The sequence below is a fragment of the Haemaphysalis longicornis genome, unplaced genomic scaffold, assembly GCF_048455015.1.
Source record: "Haemaphysalis longicornis isolate Haplotype H1 unplaced genomic scaffold, Haemaphysalis longicornis Haplotype H1 scaffold_4, whole genome shotgun sequence".
Classification (NCBI taxonomy): Eukaryota; Metazoa; Arthropoda; class Arachnida; order Ixodida; family Ixodidae; genus Haemaphysalis; species Haemaphysalis longicornis.
Genome location: NW_027526361.1, coordinates 195,205,765 through 195,227,974, shown reverse-complemented (window position 1 = coordinate 195,227,974; position 22,210 = coordinate 195,205,765). Strand labels below are relative to the sequence as shown.

Sequence of the window (22,210 nt, the reverse complement as noted above, 5' to 3'; positions counted from 1 at the left end):
AGGGCCAACATCATAAGGTCTTTCCTACTGCGGTAAATTGATGTCTTCATTGGGCCCGTAGGACATGAACATTACCTGTTTAATACATAGCATCATTTATCTTTAAACGATATAAAATTGTCAGCCGTCCACTCTGTGAAGAACGACCAGCGGTACTTCACGCAGCTTAGGTTGTTCGAAAAAGACACCCTTTATAATTGGCGATTGAACATAGTCTATAGTTAATGAGGTGACAAAAACGAAGATTAGAAGTCAGGGCTAGAGCAGCCTGTATATTCGCTTTAGCGTTGGCACCTTTCGTTTTTCTAGAATCATTTTGTTTTTGGGAAAAGTAAGTGCGACCAAGAGAAAGCGAACGTCTTCCTATTTAACGGCGCTAAGCCCATGGAACCAGTACTTCTGGAGGCCCTACCTGGCCACACGTTAAACAAGGTTTGTAAAACCAAATGCAGATATCTGCTATCTGACCGAATACACTTTTACTAAGACACGATTGAATCTCTTGTTTGCTTAAACAGTGGTATCGCGGTCGGTGTTGTCTCCAAAAAAAGCGATTTTATTTCGGCCATGGAAAGTATCATGATATTTACTAGTGCGTCGAATATAGGGGGTAATTTCAGCATAGATTTGTCAAAAGATAATTGCTGTTCCAATAAATATTTGATACCTTCATACTAGCTCAAAAATGTCACTATAGAATGTACTCGAATAACCAATAACCCGGATATTGTAATGGTACACCTATTATGCCACATGGATGGGAATGTGTCGGGTGGTGTGCGGGAGGTTTCTATTGCTGACCACTGTACTACTTTTGTGTTATTGCCTAAAAATACCTCGATTCGGTGTCCGATGCCCGCATAAAAGAGACGATCAGAGTACATGATGGGCTTGTAGGAACTTTACTGAATTCTGTCTGTTTTGAAAACATGTAAAATGAAGATGTACAAATAAAATGTGGAGACTTCGCGCCAAGTATTGCAAGTGCAATTGAACAATAGACGCGTCAGTTTTGAGACACAATTACTGACCCACGATTTGTTCTTGGATGACGACTGCTACAGTTGAAGTGCTCAAAAAAAAGAAATAATCGTGTTACCATAGTAGAATTTTATTCGTACGGAAGAAAACTGAGCTGTTTGTTTCCCTCTCGCAAAAGCCCAAGTGTCGAGAACCGACACAAATTTCGCAACATTTCCAACTGGGATGTGAACTATGTAATTTCGAAAAGCAGACAAAGCTTGGTCCAAAATTAGTTACATAGCGGCTAGTCGTCGGAATGTTTTCTAGGGTAGTTCAGAGAAAACAAGAGTTACAGCCGTTTCTGTGAGCTTAATTCCTCCGTAAACGAGCACGCATAAATAGCAGCAGCGAATTTTGTAACATTTGTAAATGAAGGCCGGCGTACTCACGGAGCCGTCCTAGCGGCCCGTTTTAGTATCATGTTTTTAAAGCCTCCTGCATTACTCTCGGAACTACACAGCAATCAGCAGCAAGGTGGCTCTGCCACAGTTTTCAATTTAGTCGATGCGACTTCTTCCTGCAGACCATGCCGACGCGCAGAGTTTTAGTCGGAACCTACCCCATAAAACACACACAATTGCCTGCGTGTGTCTTCGAGGTACATCAGATTCCATAAAAATGCATCTGCTAAAGGTGCTCTAAAAACACAAACAAAGTGTATAATATACCGCAGTTTTTCATTGAAAAGATTGCAAGCTCCACGCCTGTTATGTTTCGATGCGTTTACGTCGCCTGTTCATTAATTTCCTAAAGCGCCACACCACGTAGGAGGAAAGAACCATATTGACACAGAAGCCCCGGCCAAAAAACATATATTCGCAGACTATCGACAAGGGAACTCTACACGACACTACAGAGACCTCCCAGGAGTGTCAGAGACAGAAGACGCCGCCCACACGCTCCGCGACCTTTTCACACTCCATTGCGGCTCAAATGGCACCGTTCCTGCAAACCGGAACGAACTTGCTAGGCTTATTTCCTGAGGCACGATCGAAAACCGGTGGATCAATGCAGCGAGCCATTACCTCGCCCACTGCGCCCAATCGACAATCGGGAGCAGCGTTGACATTGTGGCGCATTTCTTTGCTGAATTCATTTTAACAGGGCCCGGCAGACACCAGCTTATCACCCGTCAACGAGAATGTGCCTTTACGGTGCAGTTTACGCAAGAAATGTTACTTTTCGACCTCTGTAGCAAGTGTAAGAGAAAACCTTACAACACTCAAACAAATGCATTAGCGAAGACCGAGTAAGGCGATCGCCGACATGATTGATTGTTATGGTGCGGACATAAAGCACAAGGCGTGAGATCGGGCACTTGCATATGTTCCTTTTGCATACAACTGAAAAGTGTGAGAAACTACCAGAATGTCGCCACTTTAAATTCTGCACTGAAGGAAGGTAACTGTTGTGCAGAATACAATACTGCGACACGAACTGTTGATAAACAAAAAGTAAATACCCACTTGGTGGCTAGTGTGCGTAAGAGGTCAGCTGACTAGCAAAAACTCGAAAACGAAACGAGGAGTGAACCGACACCAATACATACAACATTTGGCAGAACAGGTACAGAGTTCAACCCTGGAGACAAAGTCTAGGCATAAACACTAAATCAACGCGGGCTGTCAAGCGGAAAGCTACTAAAACGCTTTATTTAAACTTTACGAGGGAATCCCCAGCGTCGGAAATAAATATTTAACTTTTACCTCTCTGGAGAGGTGCATAATCGAGCCGGCAGGGTTGATTTGTGGTCGTACAATGAAGGCATTGATAATCTGGTTTTTGATTTTTGGAGTCTGCAGCCCCCAGACGATGCAGATTTCGCGATGGAAGAAAGCCAAATGCACAGACAGAACTCGATGATCTATTAAGGTCTGGTTGTGCGAGCACCGGCACCCGCACATTGCGAAATGCTTCCGTGGCTGTCTCCTTGGACAATAAGCATGTGTGACGCCGGGAAGGAGAACAGCTTGCGGCTCTTTGGGCAACACAAGAGCACACAGAAAGTGCCCCAATGAACCTGACTTTATCAAGCATTACTAAGATATTCTAGAAAAAGGCGGTATCCCGACAGAACCATGGATATGGATTTCATGTATTTTAAACTGACATTGTCATATTAATATGAATGTTTCGTAGGAACTTCACACTTCGCTTGTGTGTGGTGTGTAGAAGGTGGTTGATGATGATCTGAAGACGGAAACAAAACTTTGGAGAATCTAGGGGCCTTGGACCACTGCCATCGTTTCTGTGTGTGTGCGTGTGTGTGTGCGCGTGCTTGTTCGTGTGCGTGTGTGTGTGCGTGTGCGTGCGCGTGCGTGTGTATGTGGGCTTGTGCGTGTTTGGGTGCGCGCGTGTGTGTGTGTTTGTGTGTGTGTGTCTGTCTGTGTGTGTGTGTGTGTGTGTGTGTGTGTGTGTGTGTGTGTGTGTGTGTGTGTGTGTGTGTGTGTGTGTGTATGCGTGTGTGTGTTGCCTTATCTGTATCACCGTTGCCCTCATACTTTCGGTCAATCCTAAAAGCTCATTGCTTCTGCCTAATGATTATGCTTGAGTATATACAACAAACAGCAACATCTATCGAAATGGGCACGGACAGTTCGGATGGCTGCCTGCCGTTATACATCGGCGCCAGTGTTTACTGCCACCGCATTCTTAAATTGATTTTCCGGGCCATCGCGTGTTGGCGATTCTGTCCGACAGACCGGTTGCTTTCGTGTTCCACCAATCTCCCGGAAGTATGCCCACACACATGAAACTATATGAGATCAAGTCACGCGAACAAGCTTGCTGCGACTCAGCTTGCAGTCGAATGCGGCATGTTGAAGCGTGCAATAGCATTGGATTACAGGCATTTGCCTATTTGTCAATATAAACAAATATCTACCAATAATGACGTTGGCAAAACTTTCATTCGCGCTATTTGTTGGTCACTGTATCTGCTTCTGAGTATTGGTAACGTGGGTGGGTTGAGGTACAGGGCCTTGTTTGAAAAAGACAATATCGACTCTGGTTAGACCGTAGCTTTTCACGGCAACTACGGCAAGCGGCTTCGAATATTGAGTTCCCGTTCGAGAATGTTTAACGGAGAACTTCGCGCCAGTGTGCCAGCAGCTTAGAGGCTTATGTCTCGCTAGTTGATCTAAGAGATAAAAAAGATGTCGTGCAGCGTCGCAAAGATTCCTCCCATCCTGTCGGTCTTTGTTTTATCGTAAGAAACTCTCTTGTTCTAGTTGTTTTACATCGAATCTTTAGTGTTCTCACTGATGGCGTCTGTAAGCGGGAAACGCCGAAATGGAACGAAAATACCGTTCCCATGAAATGAATACAACTTCTGTCCCTCGCGTTATGAAGGCGGCGGATGACCGACTGCTCCATTTCGACATTGTGAAGCGGTCCGTAAAACTTAGACGAAAACCAAAGAATTCGTCACGACAAAGCATCGCGTTCAACTATCGTCATCGTTTGATGGAAGGTTGCGTTATATTTGCCTGAGGGTTGCGTGAGGGTTGTGTGAGTGCATCAACCTGCGGCAAATACGACCTCAAGTTGCTGGTACTGGCCAGCATGCTGGTGACTCTTTGGCACATACTCCCGCCCCTTGGCCAGCACATCGTAGGTGAGCACGATACGAGCCCGTGCCTTGAACAGAAGCACTTGTGGGCAAAGGGGCCATCCAACAGGTAGTGGAGCGGGATCTAAGTATCTGTTCACTAACACTACTCCCGCTACCTCGCCCTTCTCTAGCTTGCTCGGCGTTTTCTAGCAGAGAAGGATGAACCTAAACAAAACTTGTGAAAATATAGGTGAAGACTGTTTCACAATAATACTTAACTAGCTGTAAGTCGTGTTTGCGTAATGGGCGCAACGCATGCAAGGCCTCATATAAAACTACCGAGAAGACTGCGCGTACATACTACGTACGTCAAAGGATGAAACCCAAATCGCTAGGAAAAAAATTTAAAACATTTTACTGCAGTGTATAAAAACTGTTGTTTTGTTATGGGTTTTATTCAACGGCAGTTTGCCCTTTGTATTACTTTTTTGATGCCTTTTACTGAGTTAGCATGGCTTTAAAAGTCGAGCAAATGGCACCGGCCATTCTACATCGAATGAGTATCAGGGTAAAAATTATCATCCACAACAATTTTATTGCCATACTAATATTAAAGATGTGACAGGCACTGAGCTCTTTACCGCTCCCAATATATTGAGCAGACAGCACGCTAAAAACATTTATGCTATGAACGTAGTGCCTGAGGTCAAAATGAAGCAATGCAAATAATAACAAATAACTAAAAAATGAAACGAGGAACCAATATGGGGATGTTTGTGTTGATGTTATATAATCATAGAGCCCGAACACATATGACATTTTGTAACTCAGTCTGACATTTCTGTTATTTTTACTTCCTTATTAAGGGCGAACGAACGAGACATTGGATTTGAAAAACAACAAAATTCTATGCTTTCCTTCTCATTAATCAAGGCTACGTGCATCAAAAATGGTACTTATAGCCCGCAACGACCAGCAGGTGAGGCCACAAGGTTTTCAGCTCCTTAGCCAGCGCACGTGGCAGAAGGACGCTAGTAATGACAGAAAGCGGGTAGCAGAAGCTATCGAGGAGCTAGGGCCAGTCACCAAGCCTGAGAAGGCCGTTCGCGCAGAGCGAAAGAACAATCGTACTTTTCTGATGAGCGCAGACGCCAGAAACAATCCCTGATCTTTGGGCACCCTGTTTAGTCCATGAAAATGTACGCGTGGAAAATTCTTGTCCTTCTCAGCTTTACTAGCATAGTTTTCTGTAAACTGAGAGGCACTTAAACGCTTGAATAGATATTTACATCTTAATTTACATCTTTACATCTTGCTATATTGTTGTGTAAATATGCGTGAATTGTCTGATCTTTTCTTTTACCTGTACATGATTATGTGACGCCGAACAAATGCGTTCAAGGTCGTTAAACAAGTATTTATTGTTTTTATTTTTTAGTATTTTGTATTTTTGTCATGTTTATGGGCCTTCTCAAAGGTTCTGTCATGCTGTATCCCTCGTTATGATCGCATTGTGCCTTCAACAGTCGTCATTGAGCTCCCAATTTGGCTCCCTGGCCCCGTCAAGCTGTAGCAACAGCTTTGTTGCCAGGGAGATCATCGACATTGCATTATGTTGAGAGAAAAATTAAATATGAATTTGAATTTGAAAGAAATCGGAAATTTAAATATGATTCGGAAACAGCAGTTTTCTGGGGTTGCATACACAGTGCCACACCTCCAAGGAAGTGGTGCATTTTACAAATAGCATTGGCAAACAATTTGATGTTTAAAATGTAATTAGACCCCTTCTAAGCATGTGCATAGCTTTTCTGCCCTCGCATTGATGTCAGAAAAACAAACATGTGTCATGTGGAGACAAGAAGCAAACGTACCTGCTACATGGTTTCAAAAAACGTCTCAACAGCGCAAAGTACGTGGATGGGGAAAACACAAATGTACTGACGAGCGCTATTTGTATATTCCGTTCGTGTTTTCTTTGTCCTAGTCCTTTGGGCTCTTTTTTATTTTTGTGAAGCTATGGACAAACTTGAGCAACAAAGAATTTTATTGGGCTATGCGAGCACGCCTCTTTCTCTGATGCTAGAAATTTTTCTCAAAGAAGAAAAAGTAAAGAGTATGTTTTGGAGAAAGTAATAAGTAATGCCGACCGCCTGAAATCCTTCCCCCTTCCCCTTGAACATGCGCTTAAAATTGATTTTATTGATAGATTGTTATACCCGTGCCACACGTACACGAAAAATGACATTAAGTGCTTAATGCCTTAACTTTTAATGCCATTAATTCGCTGCTACACGCAAAAATCTAATGCCGTTCGCTCTAATGTCATTTTGGTTTAAGGAGTTCCGCACAACTCATTTACCTTCCCGAGCACCTTAAATCTGCCTACCCTCGAACGCGATGAGCACCAAATGAAACCAACGAAACTCTCAGCACCAGACTGTTGACGCGGAAACGCAGCTGAACTTCGAAATAAGGTGATCTTTTGTGCACTCTTGGTGCCGAAGTTTTGAAGAAGACGATGTTCACAAAAACAGCGGCAAAAGGCCAAACATCACATTATGGAGACCATAATCGCGTCACTCGTCGTGCTAAATGTTTCGGATTTGGCTACCACTGGCAGGCGATGGCAGCTGATGAAGCTACTTTTAGAAATGGCTCACACCATTTTTAAGAAAACACTCTTTCTCATAACGTTTTCCTTCACAAAACAACATTTGTAACCCTTGTAAGATGCTTTTCTTTACCGTACAGACTTCTCAAATATGAGTGAATTTTTCTTTTTGGTCATGATCACCATCATGCCTAGCACATTTAATGCCTTTCCGGTTTTGCGTGTAGCATGGTCTGACCAGTTAATGTCATTTGGCATCTTAAGGCCTTCAGCACTTAATGCCATTTTTTGTGTACGTGTGGCACGGGTATACGAGGCGCGCCGTAGTGGTGGGCTCCAAGATAAGTTTGGCCACCTGGGATGTTTAACGTGCCCCAATATCTCGTACGCACGGGCCTTTTTGCTTTCCTCCTCCATCTGAAACGCGGCCGCCGTGGCCGGGAATCGAACACGCGTAGTCGTGCTCAGCAGCACAACGCCTTAGTCCCTGAGCCAGCCACCTCGGGGGGTTGCACCTAAAATTACTGGGTGAATATTTTCATGTATACTTCAACCTGCATGAATCTTTCTTTATGTCTCAGCAAATCGCTGCGAGCGCACTTACACGCTTAGAGGCTTGTCCCAAGCAGTAACTGGCATTGCACAGCAGCGGAAGGCAATGGAAAAACATTGGTTGACACTGATATCTGCTAGCATGATTGTACAGGAAATCTGTAAAAACAGCTTCGAAAACGTTGGTGCGCAATAACTGCTAAATGCACAGCGCACATTCAATCGCAATTTGACGAGGCTGCCACCGAATGAGCGCGAGCAACAAGTCATAATTTTCTTCAATTGGCGATTTCGCATGCTTATCATGTACTTAAATTTCCGAATCTTAGAAGGGCTGCAGCTTTATCCTGGTATACAAACATGCGGCTGTACCTTCCGTGGTGACTTTGTTAACGGCTTCACGCTCAAAGGGTTTTAGAGATTCTCCCCTCTGAGCCGTCGCGTCGCTGCATTCGAGCTACCCCGCGACACCTCTCCTACCATCTGTGAACGCACGGCGGAAAAGCTGTGCGATGAAGGGGGGCGTGGCACGTATTGTGGCCAACGCTACTAGAATAAACTCAGTTTCCGAGCTCCGCATCTCCGCCAGCGGAGGAGGGTGGGCCAAACGGCGGTTGCGAGAACTAGCGGCGCTGCAGTCAAGTTTTGCGCTACTCTCAGGGCGTCGTCTGCTACTGCGACGGCGGCGGCGTGCCGCGGTGGGCCGCCGCGGAGTTGCTCGCGGCGGCTTTCTAGTAGTGCTATGGCAAAACTTAAACATTTATCATCCTTGCAGTCGACAAACTTCAAAATTAGTCATCCTTCCAGTTGACACCCAGCATCACATTTGCGCACTGTTTACGTAGATATACATACGGTCGTCTGTATGCGTTGATTTGCGTGCGTTGCTCATTGGTTCATTTGCGTGCGTTGCTCATTGCTCATTGGTAGGCCTATATTTGAGCTGTGTAGATTGCGTGTAACTTCCATATACGGGAGTTTCTTAGCGAGTGAGCGTTTTCAGCGTAGTTCCGATAACTACTGAGCTGTCTTATCTCGACCAAAAACGACACAACACGTTTGTAAGATAGTGACATTATATTTATTTTACTTTATATTATATTGTATATTTTATATTTTTTTTAATCACAAGCCGGCGAGTGTAAAATATTCCACACCTTTTGTTTGTTGCCTCGTCGTAAAAACTCTCGACGATCCACTGCTTTGAAGGCAGCGTGACAGTTGACAATTTATCAATTGTCAGTGTGGCGCCAGGGCAACTCTGAGTCACGGCAGCGTTGCTAATATTCGCTTCCCTTTCGTCTTGCTGTTCTACTTCCGGCGGCTCCTCCGCCGAAGAACTAGGCACTGGAATTTTGCGGGACACCGTGCGTTTTTGGGGTGATTTGCGCCTTGATCCCGAAAGTTTCGGCTTCGATATATGGGGTGGAAGTGCTGGGAACAAACGCGGAATGGCACCGGGCGCGAGCTCCCACTTTCCGCGTGCTATCAAAATTTCTTGTCCGGCAACAACATGATGGTAGTGCTTTACAATGTCGTCATCTTCAAAATGAATGTCACAGACTTTGCATTTCGCAGTTAGCTTTTTATCTTTTTGCGATGTAAAGCTTGCTCCGACCTTTTGAATTTCGTAGGGTCCTTTGGTGGCCCGAAGAAGTGGCGTGAAGTGGAGTAGCCGTTGCGGTAGCCGCTCTTGCACCCCGGCGCAAAGCAAGTCGGCATGCCGAACCGTGGATGAATCTCTCGCTATTCTTACACTTTGTACATGATGTACGTGTGTTCGTGCAAGCTTCTTCGCATGGTCGCAAACAGTTCCAAAAATGACCGACGAGCAAAGCGTACACACTCGCTGCCAACGTTACTAGTAATGTTGGTCGCTGCAAAGCACGCGCACTTGCACCGACGAGCCTAATGAAAACCTTCTGAAGTGAAGGAGGCGCCCGCTATTTACGCCGACGCTCGCCAGGCAAAACAACACGTGTTTTGCCTGGTTCATGGCAGTCCGAGTTTTTGTGAACCTCATCAGTGGGAGGTTCCGTTAACCAGCTTCTGGTGTAGAGTTCCTGTGCTAAATTTTTATGTGCGCCGTGCTGGTCTCACCTTCTACGGCCTTTCGAATTAATTCCGGGTGAATAAAAATTATATACCCCTTTGTTGCATCCACCGAGTACCTGACTTTTGGAATGTTTCAAGCCAATACGCATTACGCCCGCGAACGGCTGAATGCGTATTCGATCATATATAATCGCGTAAGACTAATATGGAATTGCTTAAACAACTGCCTTATGCAGCTCCTTTGGAAGGTAGTAGGGTTGTTGTTTCTTGACACCCCTTTCTTTTTACGCAACCAAAAAATGCTTTCAGGTGGTTATGAGACATCTTGTGCGTGAGCAAATTCTGCAGCTTCCCTGTTTCCACAAGCCTGTCAAATTTGCAATGACACTGTTCATAGGTATGGGGAGTCCTAAAAATACGGTTTTCTTGAGGGCCTCAATCGCTGATTTTCCTTGTGCATCCTGGAGTCCTGTTATGCACAATTCAGCCTTTAAAAAGGTCCTCATTGAATCCTCATTCGCCTTTCTCAGAGGTGCCTTGTACGATCAGGTGGAGGGATTTCTTGAGTTCAAAACATCAAAAAGGCGGTGAAAGATCCTTATGAACTTAGGCGTAGAATCCGCACCTTTAAATTGTGGATTAAAGCTTTAACGTGATTTCTCGAAAGTGAAGGGCATCTGCGAGAGATGAACTGAGCGTCAGAACTGTAGGCGGACTTGCATCTTCGGTGATCTAATGTCTCGTATGCACCACAAATAGCGCTGATGCCGGAGGAGGTGAGACAAGCCCGGCGCGTATAAAAGTTGAGAAGAAGAACGCTACATCGGAAGCTGGTTAACGGAACCTCGCACTGACGAGATTCACAAAAACTGTAGTGTTGCTGCACAGACATAAAGGCGCGGCTTTTACAAACGTGTTGGGTCATTTTTTGTCGAGATAAGACAGCTCAGTACTTATCGAAGCTACGCTGAAAATGCTCACTCGCTAAGAAACTCCCATATATGGATGTTAAACGCAATCTACACAGCTAAAATATAGGCCCACCGTCGACTCTTAGCCCGCCAATGAGCAACGCATGCAAGTCAATGCGCATACAGACGATCGTATGCATATCTACTCAAACAGTGCACAAATGGGATGCAGTAACGTCGACTGGAAGGATGAAGATGTTTAAGCTTGTCGACCGGGAAGATGATATATGTTAAGTTTAGCAATAGCAGTACTAGAAAGCCGCCGCGGTACGTCGCGGCGGCGGCCCGCCGCAGTAGCAGACTACGCGACGAGAGTAGCGCAACACTCGACTACAGCGCCACTAGTTCTAACGCCCGCCACGCAGCCCGCCTCTCCGGCGGAGCTTTCAAACTGAGTTTATACTAGTAACGTTGTATTGTGCCCACTAGATAAGCGCAGCGGTGCTTGTTAACGGGGGGAGTCGCCGCCCGGGAGTGCCGCCAGCCTGAAGGGACAAGCTACCGCCAGCCACCTTCAAGGAGCCCGCACGGCAGCAAGCGGTCAGCCGTCCGTGCTGTCGTGCAGTAAGCCTCCGGACATTGAAGTCCTTTGGTGATGCGCGTTGGTGATTGTATCTTCTGTGCCCTTTATATTTCGTTTCCACTGCTTCAGTAAAGCCGCTTACTCCTCTCCCAATGTTCTGTGCCGTAATGTTTTGTCGAGACTGTTGCCTTAACCCCCTCGGTAGGCAGAATTACCTACAGGGTGTAAGCGGAAAATTTACCCACCGCATCCCCATGGCTGCAATGGCACATCACGCGCAAAGCTTCACTCAAATCTGAGGCTGTTTGTGGTGCGTGGTTCTCCACGCTGTCGTAGGAGCTCTCCGTTGCGTACATACGCACCGCAGACATCCCTTGGTACCCGATAGTAACAGAAGAGTAGCCGATTATTCCACTAGAAGAGTAATCAATTTGATTCGACAGATTATTGCACAGCCACCGGAGAGTACTTATCAATAGACCAAAATAATCCCTGTAATCCTCCTACATTGCGACGAAGAGATCCGTGAGCCCCTCAAACCGCGCTTCACGGCTATTTCGAACGATACACCACGCTGCAGGAGCAGCCATGCTGGGCGCAATGTCTTCTGGCTACAAAGCGTAGCCCCGAATTTCACCTCCTAATCCTCGGTGAAACAAACACACCCAGCCCAATCATTGTCGTGGTGCAGCCCATGAAGCCCGACCCAACTATGGCGTCGACTTCGTCAGTGCGTTAGCGCTGCAGCCACAAAGTTAATTTCACTCGATCGTGGCTAACAGTAACAAGAGCTCAGCAGGAAACGAACAATGCAATTCCCAGGCACAGTGAACTAAAATATTGCAATAGTGGCAAAAGCAAGAACTTTTCTATGGGAGGTTCTGAAGCCAAAAAACTGGAAAGCTGCTGGGGGGCGCTGCCGTAGAATACCGGAGGAGAAATAGTTTAGTGAGTATGGTCCGCGCCTTCCACTCCTTGTTCTTGGGTTGGAATCCTGGTATACCGATTCCTTTTTTTAATAGAATAGCATAAAATAAATTCGGTGCTTTCTGAATGCAAACACGGACTGCTTGAATGACTTAATCACTGATGACATCTAACATCCATGGCGTATACCTAACGTCGCTGGGGTCTTGCTTTCTGAGAAGTGGTTCCGTGGGGCATGAGCAGGGTGCGACGGGTGCATGCTTTCCCCAATCCCGCTCTTCCCTCAGCGTTCAAAGGCCGCCTTCTTGTAACAAGCTCGAAGTAGAGTAAACTAGAATATTTTAGTAAACTGTCCTCGAACAGAATTTGGGGTTCCATTTGCTTCTCGACGTGTGCTTGGAGAAAATGCCAAAAGCTCTCGTCTGCCAAGCTATCAGTCGGAATTGCCTACATTTTACTATTATTCCGAACCTGCCTCTGTTTTTGCAGGTTCGGAGTAGAGAGCAGATAATATCGGGTCGCGTGCGCTTTGTAGCCCAAAATGTGGTTCAGCTCACCCGCGTCTTGCGACTACTGAGCTCTTCCGGCACGGATCCCAGGCGCCTGCGATCCTGCTATCAGAGCCTCCCTTCCCGCCCTTCCTCCCCACCCATTAAATATTTTTTTCCCTTCAAAGAAGCCTCCTTACAAAACATGAAGGGATCCGCCGTAGATCCAAAGGGTCAGGTTGTTCTCGAAGGGTCCGGGGTCAGGTTGTTCTCAAAATTTTTGGTTTCCTCAGCTGTGGATGAAATAGGCCCTGCAGTGAGCCACCCATCCTTCTGACATCCGTGAATTCTTTTTTTTCTCTTGAAACCGAGGCACGAAGCCTAGGCGACGAAGACGTCAACTTTAACCACAATGATTCGCCATCCTACAACATGTTCGTGCAAAAGGCAGAAAGACATCTGCGGTAAAAGAACACCAAACAATGCCAAACAATCTATTGCGCACATTAGGTTTGGTATATACTTCTTAGAAAATCTTGAGAACTTGTTGGGATATTTCAGTACAGCAGCCCGTCACCACAATACTGATATAAATATTTATTGTCTGTTATTTGGCAGAGTATACAAAACGGCTGTGTCGAATGCGCTGGACACGCAAATGACAACTTACCGCCTAATTCGTGTAATCCATCATGGCGACTGGGCTCCACCGTTTTCTACATTTATTCAATAGTGGCAGAGCTAACAAGCGCGAGGCGGCAAAGTATCTCAAACGTTCTCTCTACTCATAGCCGCAGGCATGTGAACATAGTGTGCAGGGCCATGGGTAAACCGGAGCGTGAAAGGTTTGGTAGTTGCCCTAACGGCACTTGACTTGTAGCAAAAATAGAACGGGTACTTTATTCTCAGTTCTGTTGAAACAGTGCAGTTACTGTTTCCATCCCTCTCCGTGGCTAAGGCGCTGGGATGGTGAGCCCAACGACGCGGGTTTGGTTTCCTGCCGCGCAAACGGCTGTTCTGATGGAGGCGAATACCGAAAACGCCCACGTGTTCATGATTTGCGCTCACGTTATAGATCACCAGGTGGTAAAAATGAATAATACAGCACGCCACTACGCGGTGCTTCATCGCCTGTGTAGCGTCGGCGTATTAAACCTCATATTCAACCACGTTTTCCATATTCCTAGGAAGTTCCTTCTTGTCATGTTTCCTGTACCTGTCATCGATTTATTGCATGCATTTTCCGGCGGGAAACTAGTAAATCTTGTGCCAGTAGGAGCCTCACTGTGCGTGCGTCATCTGGACTCTTCTCAGTGGTCTGTAGAACCAGAATGTGGCCATTTCTTTTATACAGACATCCCCGAAACAAGCTTCACTGGAAGGTTTTATCAAGATTGGGCCAGTAATTCTAAACCAGTGCCAATTTGGTGGCCGCAAATGAAACGTGATCGATGGTTCTATGGTGCAAGATGCGCAGCCCTTGTGACGCTACAGCCAAGAAATCTTTCTCCTCAACAAAAAAATCAGGGTCGTTCCGCCCTCCGCATGGCGATGACCAGCAGAGCTGCAAAGTTATTGTCAAGTAGTGACATCGGTCACATTGGCTTTGTTGTCACTATAATATATCCCGATCGGCACAGTCGGAACTGCATGCACTTTTTTGAAAAATGTGCAATCAATGCACGCACCCCGCTGAGTGGTCAATCGGGGCCGAATCCAACGAGTGTGGCTTCGCGTGCCATCCTTAGCACAAAATGCTTAAATCATTACCTTTTCGGTTTAGACACATCCAACTAACGCATGGTCCGAGGCGTACCCAGGGCGAGGAAACATAAGCGCTTGTCGTAAGGGGTCTGAATGGGAAAGCTCTAATGTGCAATTGAACGCTTGTATCACCTTATTACACGCCGTGGTCGCTCAGTGGCTAAGGCGTTGCGCTGCTGAGCACGAGGTCGCGGGTTCAATTCCCGACCGCGGCGGCCGCTTTTCTGATGGAGGCGAAAAGCAAAAACGCCCGTGTGTTGGAGATTTTGGCGCACGTTAAATATCCCAAGGTGGTCGACATAAATCCGGAGCCCTCCACTACGCCATGTCTCATCGCCTGCGTTGCGTCGGTGCATTAGACCTTAAAATCAATGAATGAAACACCTTATTCCGCCCCGCCTTCTCTGAGGGCGTCATGCTCGTGCTGCTTGACACGAGTTGTTTCGCGATCCGCTTCCAACGCTTATGTATGAATTCGATCAGGCTCCTCCGCGTAACGCCGCTGTTTATTTCCCTTAGCTACTGCAGGGTTAAAGCGCCCCCTCTGAAACGACTCGCGCTTTAAAGGCATTCGGAGCCTCGGGAACCTCTACAAGCAAGCAAGCAAGCACGCACGCGAATAGAACGACAGACAAACAAACAAACAGACCGACAGACAGACCGAAAGACAGACAGACAGACATGAGTAAATGGAGCTTTCAATAGCTCCCCGGTACCACACGAAGTACAACCGGTAGACAGACAGACAGACAGACAGACAGACAGACAGACAGACAGACAGACACACCAAAGACACGGCCACGAACGCATCGCGCTTTAAAGACACAGATAAAGTTGGCGCTGCCGCAAGGGGTCTTAAAGGGACACTGAAGTGAATTTGTCAAGCTCCCGTTTTTGCTTTGCACTGCGTAGACTGGCTCATATTAGCACACTTTTCGTCGTTTATTCGGTTGACAAATCGGTAATTATTGTACAAAGCGCGAAAGAAGAAAAACTACCATGCGCAGTTTGCGGCGGCCGCATCAACTAAGGCTGTGACGTTGGGAGGAGGGGGGACCGTGATTGGAGGATACCCAAGGTTAGCAATCAAACACGTTTCGGTTTCGGTTTCGGTTCTGTAAAACACAACCGATGGCGTTGTTGTATGGGCGTTCTCAATATCTCAGTAATCATCGTACCTCGCTTCTGCCATGTTGTCGGCTGTAAAATGCATAAAATAAGCCTCCCAGGACGGCTTGGAATCGTAGCATTCACTAGCCGATGCCTACGCAGTGCATGAACGCCCTCCGCGTCCCCGCAGACGCTCAAATGCCATGCGCTTTCCCCCCATATTTGGAGCTTGCCTCACTCATGCCAGTATCGTAAAAAGCGTATTCGCACCAGGCCAAGGGTCTGTTGATTCGGGCCTGTGCCCACTGCCCGCAACCAGACGGTGCTTATGGCAACAGCACGCCAACGAGAACTCGCTAGCGCGCCATTGCCAGCCTGCGCGCGTTCTGTGAACTAGTTCGTGGAGCAATGAACGTTGCGGCCCAAAAACAGGTGAACTCAGTACATAAAACATGGGCGGAAAACGAAAACGTTAACTTATAAAAAAAAGCACGTACCCGCGGTGATTCAAACTCGTGACTTGCAAAACACGGGCGCTGACATATCTAGCGCCCCAAACGAATCGGCTACAGGCGAGCGCTGCCGACCTTGGAAATATAAGGTATATAATGTATAACCAGTTTACACTTTTATTTAGTTTTAGCATTCCAAGCAGCTTAGGTGACTATTTGTTGTTTTGCGCTCGTGCAGTAAGCATCCCCCAAGTTTCCACAATATCTCACGTCTAGCAATTGCATTTCTTAGACGGAAAAGCGTTCGCAGATGCGTAGTCGTGCTGCTGGCCGCTGTGCTTGTTCGCCCAGCGCAAAAAAGTGCTTCCCGCACCCTAGTTTCACGCTGTATGGCAAAAATATCAGTTGATTTTATTTCCTTAGTACCTATATTGACTTCGCTGACTCTTCTCCCGCCTTCAAGAGGCCTTATATTTTCCTACTGGCGTACCAGTCAGCGAAGCGTCGCATTGGCGCTTGTGCAGCGCTTGTGTGAAGCGACCTTCACTTGGAGCTAGATACAGTGTACAAACTAACCAAGTAAAGAAAGGCACATTCTTCCATTCACAAACGTGTCCTGGCCTCGTTTCAACTAAGCGAACGAATTGCGGCGACCCGTGGGAGGACGGCGGACGAAACGCTGGGCCGACTGACTCTGTCTGAAGGCAGGGGAGCCATGCAGTAGCGCAGCCAATTGTGAGCTCCGCTCCTCCCGACGTCACACGAAAACGCCACAGAAAATGGGCGAGCGTAAAGAGAGGAGGACAGCATTTTCGAATTAATTTTTTTACTAAATAAAATCGCGTAAACGCGCGCAGAGTGGTCGAAACATGGCCTGGGGACTCCGGACTACAATTAGCGCTAGTAATCCCGCAATGTTTACATATCACTTGAGTGTCCCTTTAAATTGGTGCAGTCCGAAAATGCATCATAACCCAGGGTGGTAAGGCTCCGCAGCAACACAGTATAAATGAGCAAAGTTTTACACGATTTTCATGTATGTGTGAAAAAATTGGCATATACGGGGATTTCTACCCATGAAGTCCGCGTGAGAGGCGGATACTCTAACCACTACAATACTTCGCCTTCTGTAGTCAACAGCAGCGCCGCTGGCGTATTTACGAGTTAAACACTTAAACCGCACTCGGTATTGCTTAAAGACGCTTATTGTTTTTAAGCGTCCACTGTGCGCAAACAACGGAAATGTGAGCAAGCGCTATGTTCACTAACGACGCTTGCCGTCAGTGAACGTGGCGCTTGCTTACATTACGAGAAGCCGACAGCCGATAGAGTTTCTTACAATATACACTAGAGAGGAATGTGGCGCTACCGTCTAATGAAGCTAATATTAAGGCCGACGGTGTCGTCATGGTGCACCACTATACCGTACGCTAGCCTTGCTTTCGTCGTTGGCTTGAATAGAAATGTTTTAGTCGCCACAAATTGAAACACAGAGCCACAAAAACACCAAAACAGTGTTTTTTATATGAAGAAAAAACACGCTGTTTTAAAAGTAAGATAAAAGGAAGTCAAGCGCATTCTTTTTAAAGAGAGTCTGTCGGTATGGATATGTCGGCATATCAAATGCATAGTGACAGAATTTCGTCCGTCATGATCCGTCTTCGGTCATCACTATCCCCAAACACTTAGTAATCCAAATGTCATGCCAAGACCAAGCCAGCAGCACTGTTCTTCTCATAACACCGCTTGCCGACACATATTGCTAGGCGCAATTTATTCTCTAGTATGCTTGCTAAGAAACTCTGGACAGTTTTAGTTGAGCGCACGCAGAAAGTTGCGCACGCATGTAGCGGCAGCGCAGCTCGCGTAGGAAAGTTCTCGCAAAGAACCAGTTTTAGTTGACCGCACGCAGAAGTTGATGTATGGATAAACTAGTAGCGCGGAAATGCGCACTTTGTGTGCCACGCAGCGCCACTAAACGCCATATTGGTGAACGAAACCTGCGGTTGTCGGCCAGCGCCAGGCGTAAACCTAGCCCGAAGGAGCCGTAAACCAGTTTGTGGGAAGACGCCGTTCCTTTGTTCCTTTCGTTCGGCGGGCGAAAGACCGGAAAGACGACGGGAAGGGCCTCGCGCACAGCCCGCAAAGCCCGCAAAACCCGTAACGCAAAAAGCACAAACTTCCGGGCGCACGAAAAGCGCGCAGCTCCCGCTTGGGTACTGAGCATGCGCTCTCGCGCCCCTGCAAGTTCCTTGCGTGCGCAGAGTTGATTGATTGATTCTGGGGTTTTAACGCGCCGACGCAACGCAGGCGATGAGGCGCGCCGTAGTGGAGGGCTCCGGATTAATTTTGACCACCTGGGGATCTTCATCGTGCGCCGAAATCTCGTACACACGGGCGTTTTTGCTTTTCGCCTCCATCAGAAAAGCGGCCGCCGCGGCCGGGAATCGAACCCGCGACCTCGTGCTCAGCAGCGCAACGCCTTAGCCACTGAGCCACCGCGGCGGGTGCGTGCGAGCGCAGAGTTGCTGCGTGCGCTCAACTAAAACTGTCTTATATACGATAACCCTGCCGATGAGAGACAGGTCAGGGAGCATTCCGTTCGTTCGAGTGCTAATGATCGTTGTTTGTAAAATTGGTCATTTCATTTCACTTTGCCACACTTGGACGATCCTTGAAACGCTAAGCAAACACGATTTAAGGAACAAAACAGAACATGTAGAAAAAAGAACCCGCCCCTGATAAAGCGGGCCAACCGCCGTGCTGGAGTTTTGAAAGTAGGGGTATGGTTATCTACTCTCTGCTGATGCATATTCCTACTCTAGTTCAGGTGGCGATGCGTGGGGGTGTTAGTAGAACCCGTATGTTTTTAGCAGACGCGGCCTCACCAGGGAGCGCTGAATACTTCAAGCGTGCTTCGCGCGCCTGCGCTAGTTTCGCTCTCGGTGTATCGATGCTCCACTGTGACCACTTTCTTAACTCAGGCAGCTGGAAACTCGGTAGCTTTTTTCTCCATAATAAGTCGCTCTTGCATTTGTTAGTATGGTGGATACAATATTACTTGTAACTGAAAATTTTGTAACAAGGCCTGTCACTGCAATGCATTACAGCTCTGCTCTGAAGGTAACGTTCTCCGCGAAAGGGCGAAATACGGCAGCGTTTACGTTACCTTCAGCATGTGCCACCATTGTTATTTATAGCACTAATTGAAAGGTTTAAACAATTGCAGATACTTACCCAGATGTTTAATCACTGTGGCGAAATGTTATAACGCGTTCCTAAACGTAAGGCGCATGACACATACACGCTTGCGTAGGGGTATAGGATCTATGAATAATTAACACGGACGTAAAATTTTAAGCATATCGCGATCGTGTTTTAAGTGAGCATTTATCTGGGTCGAATGTAAAACGCGCTTTTAGGTATGTAGACACCTACTTCATAGTTTTAATAGTGAAACTGTTAACTTTGAAGAATCAGTTTTCGGTGTTCTGGCGATTTTCAACGACTGTATGACGCCCTTAGAATAGACGGATGAGATTCCGCTGGACGAATCGCTCAAGTTTCTTGATATGAAGTTTATTTTACTCAAGAACACGTGTGTTGGGTGTAAAAGCCCCGTGCGTCAAAACCGCTGCTTCTTTGCTTCTCCAACCACACAAAAGTGGCAAAAAGAGGCATTGTCAAGTCATGTCTAAGAAAATATGGTTGACGCCTCTTTCAAAGAAATTGGTAAATACGAAAGTAAAATTTCACAGGAGAATAGAATGTACAACCATATGAACTTTCACATTACTATTTATATGACGTCGGAATGGCACCTTTAGACGCATCAACGTTAGACACTGAATTGTACGCCGCGGAGCATTGCGTAAATCCAACTGAAACCACAGCCCCTTGAAAACCGTGCGAACGAAAGGGAACCGAAACCGAAAGCAGTAGGTGGCGGATGGTGCCTCTATTCACCCGCGTCCCGCGTCCAGGAAGACGCTGGCATCGAGGCACCAACTGTCGGCGCTCATTCGTGTCATGATCAACTACTTCGTTTCACTTCTCCTAGACTGCAGCATCTCCTAGACGACATCTGAATGAAGAAAGTAGTCGGAAAAATATAAGGCGCGTTCGTAAACCTACTTGCGCTTGCATTCTTAGCGCAATGGGCAGACCACTGTGTACGTCCCGTTGCGGCGAAAGAGTTCGTGGATCTGATACCGGCACAGCCACATCGATGGGACGTTTTCTGGTGACGTCATTTCTGTGGCGATTATGACGCCGCTGAGATCTTGGTGGACCCAGGCATAAAACACTTTTGTGTTGAAATTCGTTTTTAAAGTCACGTGTAGATGAAGAAGAAAAAAAGCCTCATGGCTCAAATTAACCGCCTGTTGTATGCTGGGTGCCCGCAACATTTGCTGACAGCAGTGGCTCATGAGAGTTTTAAAGAGTTAAAACGTGGTTACCAGCACTGCCCGGAGATAAGCGAACGAAGAAAAAATTTGTGGTGGTTCCCTATATGCTAGATGATTGCGCATAACCCCCCAAAAAATTGGGCCCATCTCCTCGCGAGGGGGACTCGAGTAAATGCGTCGCATAGGGGCTGGGTGTATTGCGTTAACGTTTAGTGTTTGGGGAGTTGGTGGTAGTTAATGCGTTGTATCAGCAGCTTCTTGACGTAGTTTGAATGAGTCAAGGATATAAGGCGCGTTCGTAGCCTCCCATTCTGTTTCGGCTTTGTGGCGTAGTGGGTAGAGAACCATGTACATTGCGTTCCGCCCGCAGGGTCGAGGGATCGAAACCAGGCGCCGGATAGTATTTTTTTATATAGGGAAGGTGGAGGGGTGCGGACTACGACTACGGACGTCAACGCGGGTGACATCGTCAGTTACTGAAATGCTCTGCATTTAAAAGATTGGCATGCGTGCAGGTGTTGAAGTAATTTTATCTGTCCCTAACAAGTTTGCGAAGTTGTGTCATATGGTGAATGGTGGTGGCAGAAAAAAAGCCGGCTGCACAAAGAAACAGAGAGAACAATTTGTTCATTGTGATGGAGGCGTTATTTACTCTCTCCCCTTCTATCGTCGAAAAACCTACATCGGCCAAACGGGAGCATAAACACCTCGTGGAATAGACGGTTGTTTCGTGCCACCTATCTGCGCACTACAAAGATTGTGCCTGAGTTCCTCTGTTCTGGGAGTGCTCAGTGATTGCTAGAAAAAAGGACAGGCATACGCGAGAGGTTATCGAGGCATTCGGGATTGACCGTCTCGATTAAAACTGCGTCAGCATGCCATCTGTTGCGGCGTTCTCGTTAAAAGAAAATAGCATCTGGAGCAACGAGCGTAGAAGGCAGGGCGGCAGATAAGTGTTTATGTCATATTTGTTGGGCCTTGTTATTGGGTGTGTCTTGGTTTGAATGTCTTTCGTAGCGCTATAAAAAATCAGTTGTAGTTCAGCGCATGTCCTGTCTTCCCTTTCTTGTGTGTCGTCGTGTCTGTGCGCTGTTAACCCCTTCATGGTGCCCCGCCAACTGGCCCACCAAGCCATCCTTGTTATCAGAAACAGGAGCCAGGGGTACGGAAATGGCATGAGGGAAGGCGGAATAAAACATACAAAAATCGGCGTATATACATTGCGTATCTCCTAAGTATTCTTCATTGCAAGCCTTCTATCCTTCCGGGTTACTTTGTATCACTTGAGTTTCTCTCCTATTTGCACCCACACTGCAATTTCCAGTTTTAACGAAAACCACGCGAAAAAACAAAAAGCATCTACAAAAGAATAAAAATATATACGCCGACTAATATACAAGCATGAACTGACGGGCCTAAAACGTCCATAGATGCAAAATCCACTGACCTCCAACAATCTCGCACACGAGGTAGAGGTCGTCTCCTTCCGCGAAAGGGCCGACGGAGTCTCGGACAACTCTTCCGTTGGCATCCTTGATGACGAACTCGGTTGGGGGAACTGCAAACATGGCGGAAAAGGTATGAGAAGCAAAGGACATACATTCTTCCCAATGTGGAGTAAGACGAACTTGCATACTATCTGCATTTTTATGTGGTTAAACTTGTCGGCTATCGGGCATTTCATCAACAATGCCAAATATAAAAAGCTTCGTCAATGAGGTCATTCATTGGGTGTTCAAAACTGGCGATACTATTCTTCTGCGTGTTTT

At 46.7% G+C, this 22,210-nt stretch overlaps 1 protein-coding gene across 1 annotated transcript in view; it reads right to left on the bottom strand.

The window, feature by feature from the left end:
• Positions 1-22,210, bottom strand: part of LOC144180170 (uncharacterized) — a 93,335-nt gene that overhangs the window by 38,230 nt on the left and 32,895 nt on the right. Inside the window, exon 3 of the mRNA XM_077708557.1 lies at positions 21,889-21,999. Coding sequence (XP_077564683.1) covers positions 21,889-21,999 — 111 coding nt within the window. The remainder of the gene's footprint in view (positions 1-21,888; positions 22,000-22,210) is intronic.